Here is a 17,407-nt window from a genome sequence, read left to right as displayed (position 1 = left end):
TGTGATTACTTCCTGCTTTTCACTTACTGACCTTTAAGGAGAAAAGAGCCGGATGGGGTGGGGGTGGGGGGAGATAGAGACCATGGAGTGGGGGCTCCACCGGAGGTGAAGAGGAGGTGTGGGAGGGGCTGAGAGGTGGGGGCTGCAGTGGGAGCCGCTAGGGGAGAAGGAGAAAGAAGGCTGTGGGGTCCTGGCCCTGGCTTATCCCTTTACCTCATGGGGAATAATCTAGAATACGAGCAAGTCGTGAAGGAGCCGTGGTTCCCTCCTGCCGCGGTGGTGACGAAGGCCTCCTGCGCGAATGAAGTCCACCAAGGGCCCCCCAAGAGGAAGTGGGTCTCAGCCTCTCTCTGCCTCTGTCCATCCAGGCAGGCTGGTGAGGGGTCAGGGAGCCCCTTCGTTCTGAGGCCTGGAAAATACAGCTGAGGTTGGAGGGTGAGAAGAAAGAACAGGGCTCAGCAGGTGGTTGGGAGCTCACAAATCCTGGGGCGTGGGGCAGAGAACCGGGGTGAGCTGGTGGAGAGGGAAGCAGCCCATTGGGAGTGAACAGATCCAGGAAAGAAGGTCCCTGAAATCACACTCTTTGTCAATAAACGGGATTAAGATCTGCCAGTTTGGGGCTTTGAGATAGGTTTGGGACCGGCCATCCTGGGTGGGCTCTGGGAAAGGACCCCTCCCCTGCAGCCTCGACGTCGCCTTGTGCTCTGAGCAGCCGGTGCTGGGCGGTGGCCCCGAGGACAGATAGTGGCCCCTTATAGGAAGCGTCCTTGGAGAGGGGAAGGGTCTCAGCCACCCGCCTAAGGGCATAAGTCTTTGAGGGGATTGTGGCATGTCATTTTGTCAGGCTGGGGAGCTAGGGAAATGAGACAGGGTGAGGAATTAAGTCTCCCTCATTCCAGAATCTCCTAGGCCTCCTTCAGCCTATTTCATCCAGGCTTCCTGGTTCAGAGACCTCTGTGGTCTGAGGAGGGGGCACTCGGGCATTTTCTGAGTCACTTCCTCTTGCCCCACCCAGGGGGAGAGGTTAGAGCCCTACCTGGGCTACCCCTCCTGCAGTGGGGTAGATTTAACCAGGACCCTGCTTGAGCCAGTAGGGCAGCCTACGCCATCTGGACAGCTCTCGAATGTGAATCTTGGATTTGGGGAGTCTCAGTGGATGGGGAAGGTCCCAGACCATCCCTGCAGCGTCCCTGGCATTCTGGTTTGGGCACTGCATGATGTCAGCAGTGACAATGGGGTCTCCCCTTTAACGGAGACGGCAGGAGGAAGGAGGATGGTGGGGCCCAAAGGTGCTTGACTCTGGTTGTGTCTACTCCCCTTTCGGTCCTCAGCACAGCCCTGGGAGCAGGGAGGGGGGGGCATTGTCATCCCTGCTTTCAAGCTTGGGGGTTGTGGACAGGCAGGCCAGAGCCACGCAGGAGGGCAGGCCAGAGCCACGCAGGAGGTCAGGCCAGAGCCACGCAGGAGGTCAGCCTCATCAGAATGAGATCAGGGCAGAAACCTATAGTCAGTTGGTCCAACTGTCCATGTCCCAGGGGAAGAAACTGAGGTCCAGAGAGGTGAGATTGCTCATGGGCAGCTTTCCTTCAGGTGGAGAGACGGGGTAAGGGTCGGGGTGAAGGAGCAGAGCACGTGACGGGCAGCAGGAGGCCAAGAGAGCAGAACAAGCAGAAGGGGGAGGTCAGGGGAGCCAGACCTAGCAGCTGGGAATTAGTCTTGTAACATTCCATGCTTCTCTGGCTGTTTCTAAACTAGGTGTCAATTCACAACAGGCTTCAAACGCCCCAGCACAGCTCCGGGCTGGGGGCCGAGAAGGGAGCGCCGGCGCCGCTGGCAGACCTGCCGTCTAGCCCCCTGCGAGAGCAGCCCCCGCCACTGCCGCCACCGCCACCGCCACCCACACCCCCTGGGACCCTGGTACAGTGTCAGCAGATTGTCAAGGTCATCGTCTTGGACAAGCCCTGCCTGGCCCGCATGGAGCCCCTGCTGAGCCAGGCTCTCTCCTGCTATGCCTCATCCTCGTCCGACTCCTGTGGCTCCACCCCGCTGGGCGGCCCCGGCTCCCCGGTCAAGGTCATCCACCAGCCCCCGCTGCCCCCGCCCCCGCCCCCCTACAACCACCCGCACCAGTACTGCCCGCCCGGCCCCCTGCTGCACCGGCGCCGCCACTCCAACGGCTCCAGGAGCCTGGTGTAGACTGCCCGCACTGAGTCCTGGGAGGCCGCTGCACCCCCTCCCTGGCGCAGAGCCTCCCTGGTCTCTGGTCACCGCTGATTTGGAAAGAGAACCCCAGTCCCTAGCGCCTGGTCTTGCCTCTGCCGACCGTGCTTGTCTTCCTCTTTCGGGCACCCTCCCCCCCAGATCCAGAGGTGCCACCTCACTCTCCCAGGGCCCTGCACAGCCACCCATGGCCAGCCCTCCTCCTCCTCCTCTTGCCACCACTCCCCTCGGAGTCGAGTCGGATGTGCATTAGAGGAAGCAGGAGTTGAGGTCCTAACCTCGGGCCCTTTGCTCATTAGCGCAGGGTGGGAGGAGCAGGGGCTGGAAGGAGTTGGTCAGCCTTATCGCCCGGGGCTAGATGTCTCTGCGGTCATGGTGGCGGCGGCGCATCCGCATCGGCACCTGCTCCCTGGAGGGCCGGGTGGGTGGGAGGGGGGAGGAGGCGCGGCTTTCTCTGCTGCCCTCCACCCCCAGCCTGGCAGTCTCAGGAGGTTGTTCCCTGTCAGAAGGGACCTCGCCTGCACCACAAGGCCTCTGCCCGGGGCTGCCTGGACCAGAAATTCCCAGGCTCCAGGAAAGCTCTAAGCTGGGGAGGAGGGATGGGGGAGCCCTCTCAGTATCCTTGTGGCCAATTCAGCAGGGCCATGGACCAGTGGGGTCCTATAACTCAAAATGCACCTTCTTAACTTCCTTTGCACCAAATACCCAGCCAACCCACAGATAAACACACGCGTGAGAACCAGGTTCAGTTTTTTTTCCTTTGTGAAAGTGAGAACAGGGAGAAAGGGCAGTGATTTGGCGGATGTAGCCAACATATGGAGGATTTGGGCTGTGTCAGAGCCGCCTCTTGCTTCTGTGCTGGGATGTGGGTGCAGAGGTGGGTGAGAAAAGCAGGCGCTCCAGAGGTGCTGGCCTTTCCCCTGCTGCTATCCCAAGCCAGCCCCTCGGGCTTTAAATCTTCCCTCCACTTGCAGCAGGACAGTCGAAAGAATCCTCGAACTCTCAAAATTGCCAAGAGAGCCAAGCAGGAGCTTCTCAATGCTGTTAGATCCCCCAATGCTGAGCAGAATTGAAGATCAACCTTTAGACAGAACCCCAACCCCACCACCCGGAGCCCAGGCTTCTGGGAGAACCCCCTGGGCCTGGCCACAGGGGTGGTGTCAGGCTCTGCTACTCCGACCCTGGCACTTCAGGGAGTGTCTGCCCTGTGCCAGCCGGAACCTGCAGCCCTCATGCCAACAGCCCTTCGCTGCCCTCTGTTAGGATTCCCCTCCCACCTGGAACCCAAAAGCGGCCTCAGAGGTGCAAGTGGATATTGGTAGAGTCTGAAGTGAATCAGCTTCTCCCCCAGCCCCAACCTGTAGAACCCTGGGCCCGCTGAGGCAGAGCCGTGCCCGCTCCCCAAGGTTCCAGGTGACCTAGTTTTGCGCGTGGCCACTCAGACGTCATTATAATGTCACCCAGCGAGTTTATTTCTGGCCCTCTCTGTCAGCCCAGTTTCATAACTTGCAGCCAGTTCTCCACCCCCTCGCACTGTGACCCCAGCCTGAGCTGCTCAGCCCTGTCCATGCTGCTCAGCCCCACCTCTGCCTCCTCTGTAACAGGGACACTCCTGCCAGCATCTTTTGCAGTGGACCAGCTGGCAGGTGGGGGCGCAAGTCCAGCCACCTCTGACACCCTGGTCAAGGCAGGGATTGTCCTTAAAGAGTAAAAGCCTGGGCAGCAGGTCAGGGTGCTGGGGAGGACGTGGAGCTGGGGGTGGGAGTGGATGAATCTCGAATCAGGGCACAGGGTGAGTGAAAGTTACCAAGGGGAAGCGGGGAGTGCAAGTTATGAAGAAAGATGAGCGATGCGTGTGGCTAGAGTTAGTTATGGGATGGGAACCGCAGACCCCGGGGGCTGTCGAGGACGGGGCCTAGGGCTGCTGAACTCTCCCAGCTAACAGCTCTTCACGGTTTACAAAGCGCCCTCCTTTCCCATTGATGGGCACAGCTGCTGTGTTAGGCCAGCCGGCCCCTCCCTCTCACCTCTGCCCAGGTCCTGATTTCCCAGACTGGGGACTAGGAGGGGTCTTAGGGCGACACGTTATGTGGAGCCTCCCCCGTGAGGAGCTGGATTCTGACATCGCAGTGCCCCCGCGGTGGGGTAGAGGCTTGTCCCCGGGTTGTCATAGGGGCTGCCCTGGGCCCCTCTAGCAGCCCCAGGGGCCCCGCCCTGGGAAGCAGCTAAGCCTCCTGTCTGTAGCACCGGGAGCCGATCCTGGACTGCACGAGGTATTCAGCCCCCACAGTCTGGGGCAAGATACAGCTGGCCTCCTCCCTCTCATGGGAAGGGTTCCCGGCATCCACAGCCAGGCCAAGGGCAGGACAGCCCTCCCCACCCAGAGCCCTGGGAAATACCTCCTGCACCCCTGCAAAGTGACAACCATGTCAGGGCCCCAAGCCCACCCAGAGGACCCAGCTGGAGATGCTCTTGGGCTCTCTGCTCTCCCAGGATGGAGAGGGGCGTGGTGGATGCCTGAGCCCCAGGGTCCTTAACCGAAAAGGCCTTACTTGGGGATGTGAGCCCCTCTCCCAACTTTATCCATTTGACCCCAACCCCCAAGTCAGCTATCTTTCCTCACCCAGTCTTGGGTAAGTCCCACTTCCAGACCTGAAGCAAGACCCTGTCCTGGCAGTCTGTCTCAGAAGCCTGTCTGTCTGCAAAGACATGTTGGTTCATGCACACTCTCTTATCAGCCCTGCGCCCCAGACCCCTGAAGTCTCTGACCGACACCTCCCCCCCACAAACACACACACTTGCTGTTTCCTATAGCCTGCCAGAATGTGTCTCTGTACCCCGTAGACTTCCCGGATACCCATCTGTCTGCCAGTCTTTGAGTCCTGATGTACATACGAGCCCTGGGAAATGCCTCCTGTCCCCTGCTGATGCACCGCCTCCCCCTGCCTCACCCCTCATGCCTCTCCAACCATCGGAGAGAACCCTCTCCAGGGAAAGGCAGGTGGCTGCACCCAGCAACTAATCCAAATGGCAAATATTTTGTAACAAAATAGCCCAGAGGTATTTTATCTGTTCAATTCATAGAGTTTTAGAGATTATATTGAAATATGTCACTTGAACAAACCGCGTCAGTTCAGTTTCTTCTGTTCTCTAGGAGGGAGAGTCCACCGTAGATCAGAGCGTCCAGCTGGCGTGGGTCCAAGGTCAGAGGAGATGCTGGTGCCCTCAGCCTGGGGCGGCTGGAGGTACCAGGCTGCTCTCCTCCAGCCTGTGATGTGTGACAAAGGGAAGCCCTGGCCTCCCGTGGCGGGGCCTGGGTGCCGGCAGGAGAAGGTCCAGTCCTCTGAGAGGAGGTAGAGCTGGGGGTGCAGGGTTATTGTGCCTGCCAACGCACACGTGTGTACACACAGATGCACGCGCGCACACACACACACACACACACCTGAGCTTTCGGCCAGGTGGGAGTGGATTACAGTGGAGCAGGGACAGCTCGGAGGGGTGAAGTGCCGCAAGGGCCCGTGCACCCCCGGACAGGACTGGGGAGCGAGGGGCTGGCTGTCTGCAATGGAGCCAGGCTGTGCTGGGGTTGGGGAAGGGGGGCCACTGTCTGTGTTTGTATGTTTGATCATTAGCTTCAGGGGATCTTCGTCAGACACCAGCTCCCAGAACCGATCTTCTAATCACAAGGTCTCATCTGATGCGGCCCAGGATCTAGTATTTTCCTGAAACGGCAGGGGCGTGGGGGGAGGGTGGTGGGCAGGCTCAGGTGAAGGGCTTGGAGGGACACCCACACTGCAGGGTTGGGGAAGCACAGGGAGCACAGCGCAGATCAGGCTCAGTGCAGAGGGAGTTGAAGAGGGGGCAATTTCTCCTGGGGAGAGAAGGGACAACCTTCTGGCAAAGCTGAGGCATCAGAGGCACCGTGGTGGGTCCTGGGATATCTGCAAAGAAGGTCACCAGTTCTGGTGACCAGAACTGTGGATGCCCAGAAATCCAGACAGCCCCACCGCCCTCCCCAGGCTGCATCCCACCATCTCGGTTCAAATACTGAAACGGGTCTCAACCTCAGCCTCTTCCTAGGAGATGGGAAATTCCAGGAGAAACCCACAGTCAGCTTTGATCTGTCCTATCCTGGGAATTCTCTGACCCAGGAAGTTGAGAACTGCCCCCTTGAGGGCACCCCTGAGGGGGATCAGCGCAGCCCGGGCCTGGGAAAGGGCCTGGGTCAAAGGGCCACCATGTGCTGGGGCTGGGGCAGCAGGTCCCATTCTCCAAATCTTAAGGTCCCCGAGGGCACCTAGGAGGAACATCTGTCCCTCCTTGTTCCAACAGAGCCTCCTGGGTCCATTTCCCCTAGGGATGGGGAGCTGCGGCCAGCTGCATCTCCCCTTGTAACCACCGTGGGCAGAGGGGGGAGCTCACCTGCTCTTGACTTTGAATGTTGCCAGTAGGGGCCGCCTGGAATTTGCTGGTTTCCAGCGGAGAGCCATAGGCCAGAACGAGACCCAGTGCTTGCAATCAGGGAGAATGCAGCCACAGGCTCCAAACCCCTGCCCCCAGGTGCTGGGCTCGTACTAGGGGTACAGCAGGGAACGGATAAGAAAAGTGCCTGCATTTGAGGAGATGACGCCAGGTGGAGGGGTCAGAACTGAGCAGAGGAACAGTGGAAACCCTCAAGTCTGCTTCGTACCCCCTCTTCGTCCCCACCCCCCCACCCCCCCAAAAAAGGGCACTAGCAATGGCTAAGACTGGACCACAGTGCACTAAACATTTATTTCCTGATCTCAGCTGTTGCACCAGTCACCGTTAAACCATAAATAGCGCTTTAGCCATTTGTAGTGTAGTAATGTTACAGGAAAGACTTGCCGTGCTTCTTTTCCAAATTTAAGCGGTGATTTTCAAGAGCTTTATTTGGGTACGTTGTCAGGCCAGGATTTTCAGAGTTGATGTGAGAAGAGTCTTGTGGGGAAACTTATTCTGATAAATTACACACGCAGAAAAACCGATCACACTGACTGGATCTGTCCACAACATGGAAATAAACTGGATTTTCAGAAGAAAGCAAAATTAACAGAGTTTCATGTAGGGGGTGGTGACGCAGGGGAGGTGGTAGAAAGGGTGATTCTAGAGGGCGTGCTCGGGGAGGGCCCTTAGGGGGTCAAAGTCAGCAAGGGCAGGAGGGCAGGGCCTGACCAAGTGACAGCTCAGAGACCTCATTTACAGGGGCCGTGGGGAGAGTGGCCACCTCGTATTTGTGGGTTGTTATTTTGCGTGTCTGTTTTTTGAGGCAGAACCCAGGACAGTTTTGCAAAGGAATTTTCTTCTTCTACTTCTTATTGTGGTTACATATTGTGGTGAACTGAATTACGTGCCCCAATTTAGACATGTTCCTAAACTTAATGTGTGTCCCTTTGGGTGCAAACCCACTGTAAACAGGACCGTGGAAGATGTTCTTTTAAGTCAAGGTGTAGCCAGCCGATTCAGGGTGGGTCTTAATCAGATTGAGAGGCCTTATAAGAGAGAGCCAGAGGGGGCCTGGAGGAGAAAGAGAGGACATCACTGTGGGGTGGAAAAGCCCAGAAGCCCCACGGAATGCCGGCGGCCAGAGCGCTACCGACCCCAGGAAGAAGCAAACCTGGTGGTCTCCAAAACCAGGAGACAATAAATTCTGTTGTTTAAGCCAACGCACTGTGTGGTATTTGTCATAGCCGCTTGGAAGCTGGTTCACATGTACACAACCTAAAGTTTCCCATTTTAACCACTTTCAAGTATGTAGTTCAGTGGTATTTGTCGCCTTCACAGTGTTGTTGACCCGTCACCAAACTTCTTTGACAAGGACTATTTTCTGATCTATGAATGTAGTTACATGAGAAATCTTACTAAAGAATTAAAATGCATTTCAAAGCTACATTTTTTTCAGAGAAATAGTAAAATCAGGCTTCTCCTGAAGAATCCAGGACAGATGGACACCGTAATCACAGACGAGAAAAAGTATTGGGTAGAAAGTAGGTAGTCAGGGGGCTCCAGAAAGGTCAGACCCCAAAGCAGGGTGGGCAGGGGTGGCGCTAAAGGCTGGGCAGGCAGCCGGAGTAGGAGACCCAGGGGGCCACTGGAGGCCCCAGCAAAGAAACACCAGCAGCGGCGGGGCAGGGACACCCGGCACTAAGGTGGCTGCTGCCCAGAACCTCGGGACTCTTGGGTGATTCTGATTCCTTGAGGGTGGAAGAGTAGGGGAGCCCACCCAGGGCTGGGTCAGCCTGCAGGCAACTCTCTCTCCACCCTTTCCCCTGTCACCCAGAAGCAAGCTGACTCAGGCTTGCCATTTTTAAAAAAAATCATGCAATGGACTCCGGGGCCTGCTGCCTGGCCCTGGGGCTGACAGCCTTCCTCACCTCAGGGAACCACCCAACACGACAGTCAGGTTGAGCTCTCCCACGTGGAGCTGGAGAAACGCTGGCTGGGGGCTCAGCGCTGCCCCTTCCCCACCCCAGCCCTGACAGATGTGGCTGATGGATCACCGCTTTCCGGGAATCACCATCACTCAGTGCGCGTTGATACCCAGGATGGAATTAACTTGCCACCGCCTTCATGGTCTTCTTTTGGGATGGAAAAGAGAGTCAGAGCAGGAGGCAGCAGGCTGAAGGGGTAGAGCCTGGGAGACACGGGGGACCTGGGGAGGGCAGTCTGGATAGGGTCCCAGTCGCAGTGCAGCACTGCCAGGGAGAAAAGCACCCAGCACGCTCCGTGCCCGGACAAGGCGTAGCTTGGAAGGCTGCAGCCTGGCGTTGCTGCCTGGGAGTGAGGTTTGTCCTGCCTTGGTCCAGGCAGACCCTCTGGAGGGCATGGGCAGGTGGCCCTCCAGGAGAAGGCCCAGTGGCCCAGAGTTTCAGGCTGACTCTCAGGAAGCAGTCAGGGGTGGGCCTCGCTTGGAGTCAGGGGGACAGGATGAGGGGACAGGAGCAGGAGCCTGGAGCAGATCCCACCAGGAAAATTCCATTCGGGATGAGGCTGGAGGGTGAAGGAGCTGGACTTCAAGGGATGGGAGGAGGGATGGGAGCCTTTCCCTCACAGTCCCCCACAAGTCTCAGTGGCCCTTTCCCTAGGGAACCGGGCGACCTAGCCCTCCTCGCCAGAACCCAGCACCTCAGTCTTCCTGCTCCCATGACCTAAGCACTGACCACGCAGAGCCTGGCTCCGGGGAGCTGTGGGAACCAGCTCCAAGGCAGGCACGAAGCCGCCAGGAGACCTGGCTGTAGGCCACACAGTCTCAACTTCCCTAGACCTGCCTTGCCCCTCTGCTCCCCTTACTGTGAGCCCCCCAATCTCCTTTCCTTCCAAGAACCATCCTTACCTTCACTGGGGAACAGAAGGCAGGGGTCCAAGGAGCCTTGTGCCCCCTCCCAGGGAGTGCCAGCATCCCCGGACATCAGACCAGAAGCACCAACCATCGCGCCGACGGCTCCCTCTTACAGAGACGGTGCCTGGTTAACTTACAAAGTTAGAAAAAGAACAGAGTAGTCCCAATAGCAGAAGGAAGGAAATAAAGACAAGAGCAGAATTAATGAAATAGAAAATGAATAGATGATGGAGAGAATATCCCAGTCAAAAGTGAGTTCTAAGAAGTGATTGACAAAATTGACAAACCTCTGAAAACACTGATATGAAAGAGTTGCCACAAATAAGTAGAGAACGAACAAGGAGTTCATAATTACCAATACTGCTGAGATTTTAAAAGAGAAGGAATAACCTTAAATAAGCTATAAATAAACGATAAGCTTTATGGCAATAATTTTAGAAAGCTTTATAAAATGAACAGTAGTCCAGAAAAATATGTTCCCAAGACTGGGTCAAGAAGAAATAGAAAAATAAAAACGGGGGTTCCTCTGTTATACGGTCTGCATCGGCCCATACAAGACAAACGGGGAACCCTAATGTAAACCATGGACTACGGTTAATAGCACAATTACAATAATATCTCTTCATGACCTGTAAAAAATATACCACAATAAAGCAAGGGGCTAAGAAGAGGGGATATATGGGAACTCTGATTTTCTGCATGATTTTTCTATAAACCTACAACTTCTCTAATTAAAAAAATAGAAAATTTGCAATGTATAACCATTAAATAAATTGGAATATGTACTTAAAAATCTATGTCCTTTGCCCCCATGCAAAACAAAACAAAACAAAACAAAAAACTCCACAGTACCAGGCTAGACGATTTTACAAAATTTTACTATATGTTCAAGGAACAGATAGTTCCAATGTCATATAAACACTTGCAGAGAAAAGAAAAAGAAAGAATATTCCCAAAACTCCTTTTTATAAGCCTAGGTAAGCTCAAAAACAAAACCAGACAAGGATAATGTAAGAAAGGAAAAATATAGGCCAATTTCGTTTGTGAAAATAAATACAAAAATTCTAAACAAAATATTAACAAAGGGAACAAAAAATAACATACCATATCCAAGGTAGATTTGTCCTAGGAATGAAAAGATGGTTAAATACTAGAATAATATAGTAATATGATTCTCCACATTTACAGATTAAAGGAGAAAAACAATACAATCATCTCAATAGATGCAGAAAAAGTGGTTGATAAAATTGCTATTGTGATTAGAAAAAAAAAAACCCCAGCAAACCTGGAACAGAAGAAAACTTCAGTACCCAAATCTGCACCAACTATTGTACTCAATGGTGAAACATTAGAATTCCTTTCAAGATTAACAGCAAGGCAAGGATGACCCACAACCACCACTTCTAGTTACCAAGTGAAGGAAACCAAGAAAAATCAAAGGAATAATGCCTGGAGAAATTAAATTGTCATTATTCCAGACAGCTTCATTGTCTACATAAAAAGCCCCAAAGAATCAATACAAAGGAACATTAGAATTAATACAGAGGAAAAGTTTGAGCTGGCATTGGAACCCGGGTGTCCTCATGGCCAGGTAAGGGCTGGATTTCCTCTGCCCGCTAGCCTGCCCCACTAGCTCTCTGTCTCTGTCTCAACTTTCCTCCCTCTTTGGGCCTTTCCCTCCACAACAGATCCAAATCCTACTACACTTAAGGGACCAACTATCCAGGGGTGGAGCTGAGCACTTTCATTTACATTGGCCCATCAATTCCTGCAGCGTCCCATGGTGTGGGGTCTTACGGGGGATGAGGGACCAGAGACTTTGGTGGTGGGATTGGGACACGGCTGGTACCGGCCCTGCTGGTGGGCACCGGGGGGTGTCTGGGACAGGAACTTCACGTCTTAGTGAGTGGGTTTTGGGCAGAGAGAGCCCCAGAAGGGGATTGTGTCCAAGGATTTTGCTGATTTCCTGTTAACCTGGTTGGCTTGGGTGCTGATCCTGTGGAGAGGCCCGGGCTGCTGGGGGTTCCATCTGCCCTGCAGGAAGGGAGCTCTCCCCTCTCTGTTGCACTAACTGGCAATTCTGGGCTCCGTCCCACCCCACCTGCCTGAAGGATGAGCCTGAGCTGCAGGTCATCAGCCTGGAGGTGGAGCATGTAAGGACTGAAGGGTCAGAGCCCAGGGCACAACTGTACCCGAGAAGTTGAGCTTTAGGGATGATAATTATTAGTGAATTATTAATTATACAGATATTCCTTTTTATTTACTGGTATATTAGAATAGACAGAGGGGAGAGCCTGAAGTCTCTGAACTGTAATCCAGCTGCCTTGGTCTCTGACAATGACTGTATAACTCTACGGCCTTTATCTTGTGATTTTATATATACAATATATATATATATACACTATATATATATATATATATTGTATGTTAAAGGCCTGGGGTCACATTTCATTCTTTTTCCATGTGCGTATCCTGTTATTGCAGCACCATTTGTTGAATTTTTTTTTCTTTTTTTTTCTTTCTGTATTTGCTTGTTTGTTTTGGGGAAATGGATGGGCCCGGAATCAAACCCAGTGTTGTATACTTTTTACAATTGATGAAAGGATATTATTGTAATTGTACTATTAACTATAGTTTACAGTAGGGTTTCCTGTGTGTGTTGTATAGTCCAATGTGGGTTCCCCACCCCCTCTTTTATTTTTTTATTTCTTCTTGAGCCAGTCTTGGACAGATTCTTTTCTAGACTGGTGTTCATTTTCTGAAGGTTTTTAAATGATTGCTGTAAAGTGTATAGTTTACTTATAGCTTATTTATGGTGTTCTCTCTCTTTCAAAATCTCAGCAGTATTGGTAATTATGTTCCTCCTAAAGTTACTTATTTGTGGCAACTCTTTTCATGATAGTGTTATAAGAGGTTTACCAATTTTATCAGTCATTTCTTGGACCTAACTTTTGCACCGTGGTATTTAATGAAATTAAGTAAGTGTATGATACCTAACTGTTAATTGGTGTTGTATTTAAGTAAAGTAAGTGTTTAATGCTTGTTTAATTGTTAATTGGTATGTTTGGTCTAGTTATTAATTGGTGTGTTATTCAAATATATAGTAAGTGTTAAGAGTCTGTTTAAATTTGTTAGTTGTGTTACTGCATTTCTATTGTTCAAATGTTACTGACTGCAGAAATTCTTCAAAATGGCAAATTCTAAGATTCATAGCATTCTTGAATATAGCCCTTTATGTTATACTTTGAAACATTGGAAAAACCTTAGTTACAAGCCTATGAAAAAAACAACGAAGTTAGTTTATTTTTATAATATAATCTGGCCTCAATATGATTTAGAATCAGGAAAGAAATGGCCTGAACAAGGTACTATAGAAAAGGACACTGTTTTACAGTTAGAGTTGTTCTGGAAAGGAAAGGAGAAATGGGATGAGATGATGTGTATTCAATCCTCTAATTGTCCCTCTCAAAAGCATATTTCTGTGTTTTTGTTTTTGTGTGTGACAAACTTCTATTAATGTCCGTCCGCTTATTAAACCTATATTTTCACACCTCTGGATAGTAATAGCAAATTAACAAAAAAATCTTAAGAGCACTATTCTAATTGCTTAAAGATAAATACATACATCTATATGTTAGTATATTTCTGGAGTCCCAGAAAAAAAGGGGGGAAAACCTCAAGGCATCTGGGTTCAAAGCCTTAGTTTTTGTAATTACTGTAAACAAACCTGGACAGGGAAAGAAACTACCCCTGGAATTTCCCGAAGGCAGCAGACAGCATTCAGGAAATGACAAAGACTTTTCCAGGTCACAGTTTTAGGTAAAATAGGTCTGATAATTGGAAACAATTAAAAGAAGGGCATTGAAACTCTCATCAACACTAAGGCCACCTTAGAGGTCTTGAATCCCACTGCCCTCATTTAACACTTTAGAAGTCAATTTCAGCAGACCAGGCCTCATTCCATCTGTCAGCTAATGCAGCTGAGGAGGACGAGCTGGGTGCAGGAAGACGGAGGAGGTGTGGGCTTGGTTTATTCTTTCTACTGGGCTTGGACATTAGAAATGGTAGGCTATGGAATAGCCCACGCTTGTTCTGAAAGAATTCCCCACTTAAAATTACTTTATAATGTTATTTACTTATAATAATATATAAATATATTTATAATATATATTTATAAAAATATAACTTATGTTTATAATATAATTATTTATAATACTTTTGCAATGGTAACCATATTAAACAAGTCATTATTAAAATATAAACAGCCTTGGAATAGGTGTAATTGAATAATATCTAATTGCCAAATTTCAGTAAGTGAAAGAAAATGCCCTTGAGAGCCATGGAAAAGCTTTCTTGGATTTATGCTTGGGACAAATTATTTTTGTGGTATATTTTTCAGAGCTTGATAGTCAATACGCTTTAGAGGTTGTTCGTAATTTTAGGATATTATGAAAACAAAGAGATTTTTAACCTCCAATAGAAGAAATAAAAAAGAAATACAGCTGAAAAAAAAGCAGTGGCAGGACATTTTCTTCAGGCTCTTGACAAAGATGTTTCTTTACCCTCTTCCCCCTCCCTTCTTCCTCTGCCCCCTCCCACCTTTATAATGTCCCCCCCTTCAACCTCAGCTTGTTGCGTGGTAATGAGTGTTGGACCAAATCCCAATTTGTTCTAGCATTTGGTGACAAAACTGGTTATGTTCTCACTCTCTCCACCGTAGCTTGAATATCCCTCCTTTCACTTTGCCGCATCCAGCATCCAACATTGGTCCTCTCCTACTATAAGGCAGGAGGAAAAGGAAACCAAAAAATCAACTCAGGCACGAGTGTGAAGATGCTCGGGTTTTGTTATTGACCAATGCCCCACGAGGATCCGCCCAGCCCGGCGAGATGGGCATGAACTAAGCCCCCCATCTCAGGTCCCTGTTTTTGCTATGCTCAGGAAGGACACTGGGCAAGAGCTTGCCCTAATCCCAAGCCACCTCCAGGGTCTTGCCCTCTTTGCCGTAAGACAGGACACTGGAAAGCTGACTGTGCTTCGACCTCTCACCGCAGGATTAGACAGCCATCCTTGGCAAGCGGCTGCCTCATGGAATTCGAAGTCTCGGACCTCCTTGACCCAGCCACAGAAGACTGATGGGGCCCAGGCTCTTCAGTCCTAACTCTTCTCATCTCCACTAGCAAGCCCAGGGTAACCATCCTCATGGCAGGTAAGCCAATCTCTTTCGTGATTAACACAGGAGCCACATTTTCAGTCTTACCTGAGTTTTTTGAGCCCTAACCCCTTCCCTCATATTTATCGTTGAAATTAATGGAGAAAGCACCTACCCACTACAAACCTCACCATAGCTTGCGCTCTTCAAAATACTTCCTTTTTCCACTCTTAGTGGTGCCTACATAGCCAGTCCTGCTCTTAAGACAAGACATTCTAGCTAAACTAAACCCGGTGCTCACACTTTCCTTACTTTCAAAGCTAAGCCTCACACCACCTGCAGTCCAGCTACTTACCCTTAGCCACAACATTCACTCAGCCCCAACTTAAATTCTTGATAAAAAACTGCAAAATTATTGTTTCAAAAATAATTCATTAACATGTTATAAGTATTTTTGACATTATTCTGACCAGTTTGAGCTTAATGGTCTTGTATGTGATGAGATGTTTGCTTAGAAACTTAACTATAAGGAATAAAAAGAATGTGATTCTATTAAAAGAGAAAAGAGGATAGCTTTGTCTTGAGATAAAATAAATAGCTATTATAGAATGAGGAAAAAAATAGACAAAACCTGGATGGATATTGTAAGTCATAAAATGTTTGTGGGAAGGAAAATTATGGTCAAAGTTGGGAAAACCTGATGTCAAATAATATAGTAATACAAAATTAAAATTTAGTTTTCTCTCTATTAAAATGAAGTTTTCTTGGGTTATTAGTCTATTTTAATAAAAATAGTCTATTTTAATAAAAATTATAAAAGTTTTGTCTACCTACTAACTGGACAGGAATTTATACCCTGACCACCCAGAATCTCAATAGTTCCCACTAACCAGTCTTTCCCTATTTCCCTTAGTGTTAACCTAAGACCCAAACAAGACATTATCCTTCTGCCTCTCGTAGCTACTCTAGGCATCCTAACAGGAGTAGGCACTGGAATCAGTGGTATAGAAACATCACAGATACTCTCGAAAGAACTCTAAGATATTATGAAAAACTTTCTGCCACTTTAATTAATGCATAAAACCAAATTAATTCATTTGTGGCAGTAATACGGTTAAGCCTCCTAACGGCCAAAAAGGGTGGCCACTGCCTATTCCTCAAAGAAAAATGCTGCTCCTAGGTTAATAAATCTAAAGTAGTCTGAGATGCAGCAAAAAACTTGAGGATTGAGCTAAAAGACTACAAGAACACAATGCGACGCTTTATGGTATGGGATATCATCATGGCTCCTCTACTTATTTCCCCTTAAAAAGCCACTTGTCATTTTCTTTTAACTTTATTTTCCCCAGCACCCTTGTTCTGCAAGCTTGTTAATCAATTCTTACACCACATAGCCACTTCACTAACTCAAAAAACAGTTCATGACATATTACTCTTCATCTCTTCCAGGAATGACACACTAGGTTACCAAAGACTTGCAAGACAAGAACCGGATGAAGCAGCCCCTGACTACCATCGCATCAAAAACCCTGCCTCCATCCCCTAAGCCCCCGAACACTGCCCCTGTCCAGCAGGAAGTAGCTAAGAATGACAAACGGCACCCCGCCTCCTGCCCTTAAATTGGTAATAAACAAAAGGCATGAACGACAAGGTCACGGGGGATGAAGCTCAGGCCCCACACAGCTGAAACTCATGGTCCCTGACTTGTGATCCTTTCTCTTCCCCCTCCTCCTTGCCACAACTTGTGATGCTTCTTTCCAAACACTGCCCAGGGCAAGAAACCACATCAAAGAAGGACTTATAGCACAAACTCCACCAATAATCAGCAAACATGTCAGAACAGGCACACTGAAGAAGGAAACAAAAATAACAGCCAATGGTAATCAGATGAGTCACCAAATGCAGAATTCAGGACCAATAACAGCTGGTGAACTTCAGAGTATAAAGGAAGAAACAGATTACAACACAGGTGGACATTTTCCTCAGGCTCTTGAAGAAAATGCTCCTTTGCCTTCTTCGCCCTCCCCCCTTTCCTCTTTCCCCCTCCCCCTTCCTCTCCCCCTCCCTCTTTCCTCTTTCCACTTCCCCCTTCCTCTTCCCCTCCCCCCTCTCTTTTCCCCATTCCTTCCTTTATAATAAACTCCTTTCAACCTCAAAAAAAAAAAAAAAAGCAGTGACAAAAGCTAGTCCTATTCCTGTTTTATGATGACTTTTTGAATCAAATGTAATTCTATTCTGTTTAGGTATGCTCTCCCTAAATTTATATAAGTTTACTGATAAAATGAGCTTGAATTATATCTATTATAACCTTATTGTGATGAAAATTGTAAGCTGTGTTTAATATACATGCAGGATATGCTTTGCTAAAGTGTGTAGCATACTTCCTTAAGAATGTGTAGGATGAAGACTGAGTGGATATGGAAAGTTGCAGAAGGTTTGTGAAAGTAAATTTTATCTGTTTTAGTCATTGCTAACTGAAATTTGATAAGCCTGCTTACAATATTTTTTAAAGAGCTTTTTTTTTTTAACATGGGCAGGCACCGGGAATCAAACCTGAGTCCTTGGGCATGGCAGGAAAGCACTCTTACTTGCTGAGCCACTGTGGCCCGCCCAAGAGCTTTTGTATTAAGCCATGTATTTATAAAAAACTGGAGTTTAGTTTTCTCTCTGTTAAAAAA

At 49.4% G+C, this 17,407-nt stretch overlaps 1 protein-coding gene across 1 annotated transcript in view; it reads left to right on the top strand.

The window, feature by feature from the left end:
* IQSEC3 (IQ motif and Sec7 domain ArfGEF 3) overlaps positions 1 to 2,442 on the top strand; it is a 104,105-nt gene extending 101,663 nt beyond the window's left edge. The window contains exon 14 of the mRNA XM_077167894.1: positions 1,756 to 2,442. Coding sequence (XP_077024009.1) covers positions 1,756 to 2,196 — 441 coding nt within the window. The 3' untranslated portion in view covers positions 2,197 to 2,442. The remainder of the gene's footprint in view (positions 1 to 1,755) is intronic.
* The last annotated feature ends 14,965 nt before the right edge of the window (positions 2,443 to 17,407 follow it).

The sequence above is a fragment of the Tamandua tetradactyla genome, chromosome 7 (assembly GCF_023851605.1).
Source record: "Tamandua tetradactyla isolate mTamTet1 chromosome 7, mTamTet1.pri, whole genome shotgun sequence".
NCBI classification, from domain to species: Eukaryota; Metazoa; Chordata; class Mammalia; order Pilosa; family Myrmecophagidae; genus Tamandua; species Tamandua tetradactyla.
The sequence above is the reverse complement of the archived record's forward strand: the minus strand, read 5'-3'. Positions and strand labels throughout refer to the sequence as shown.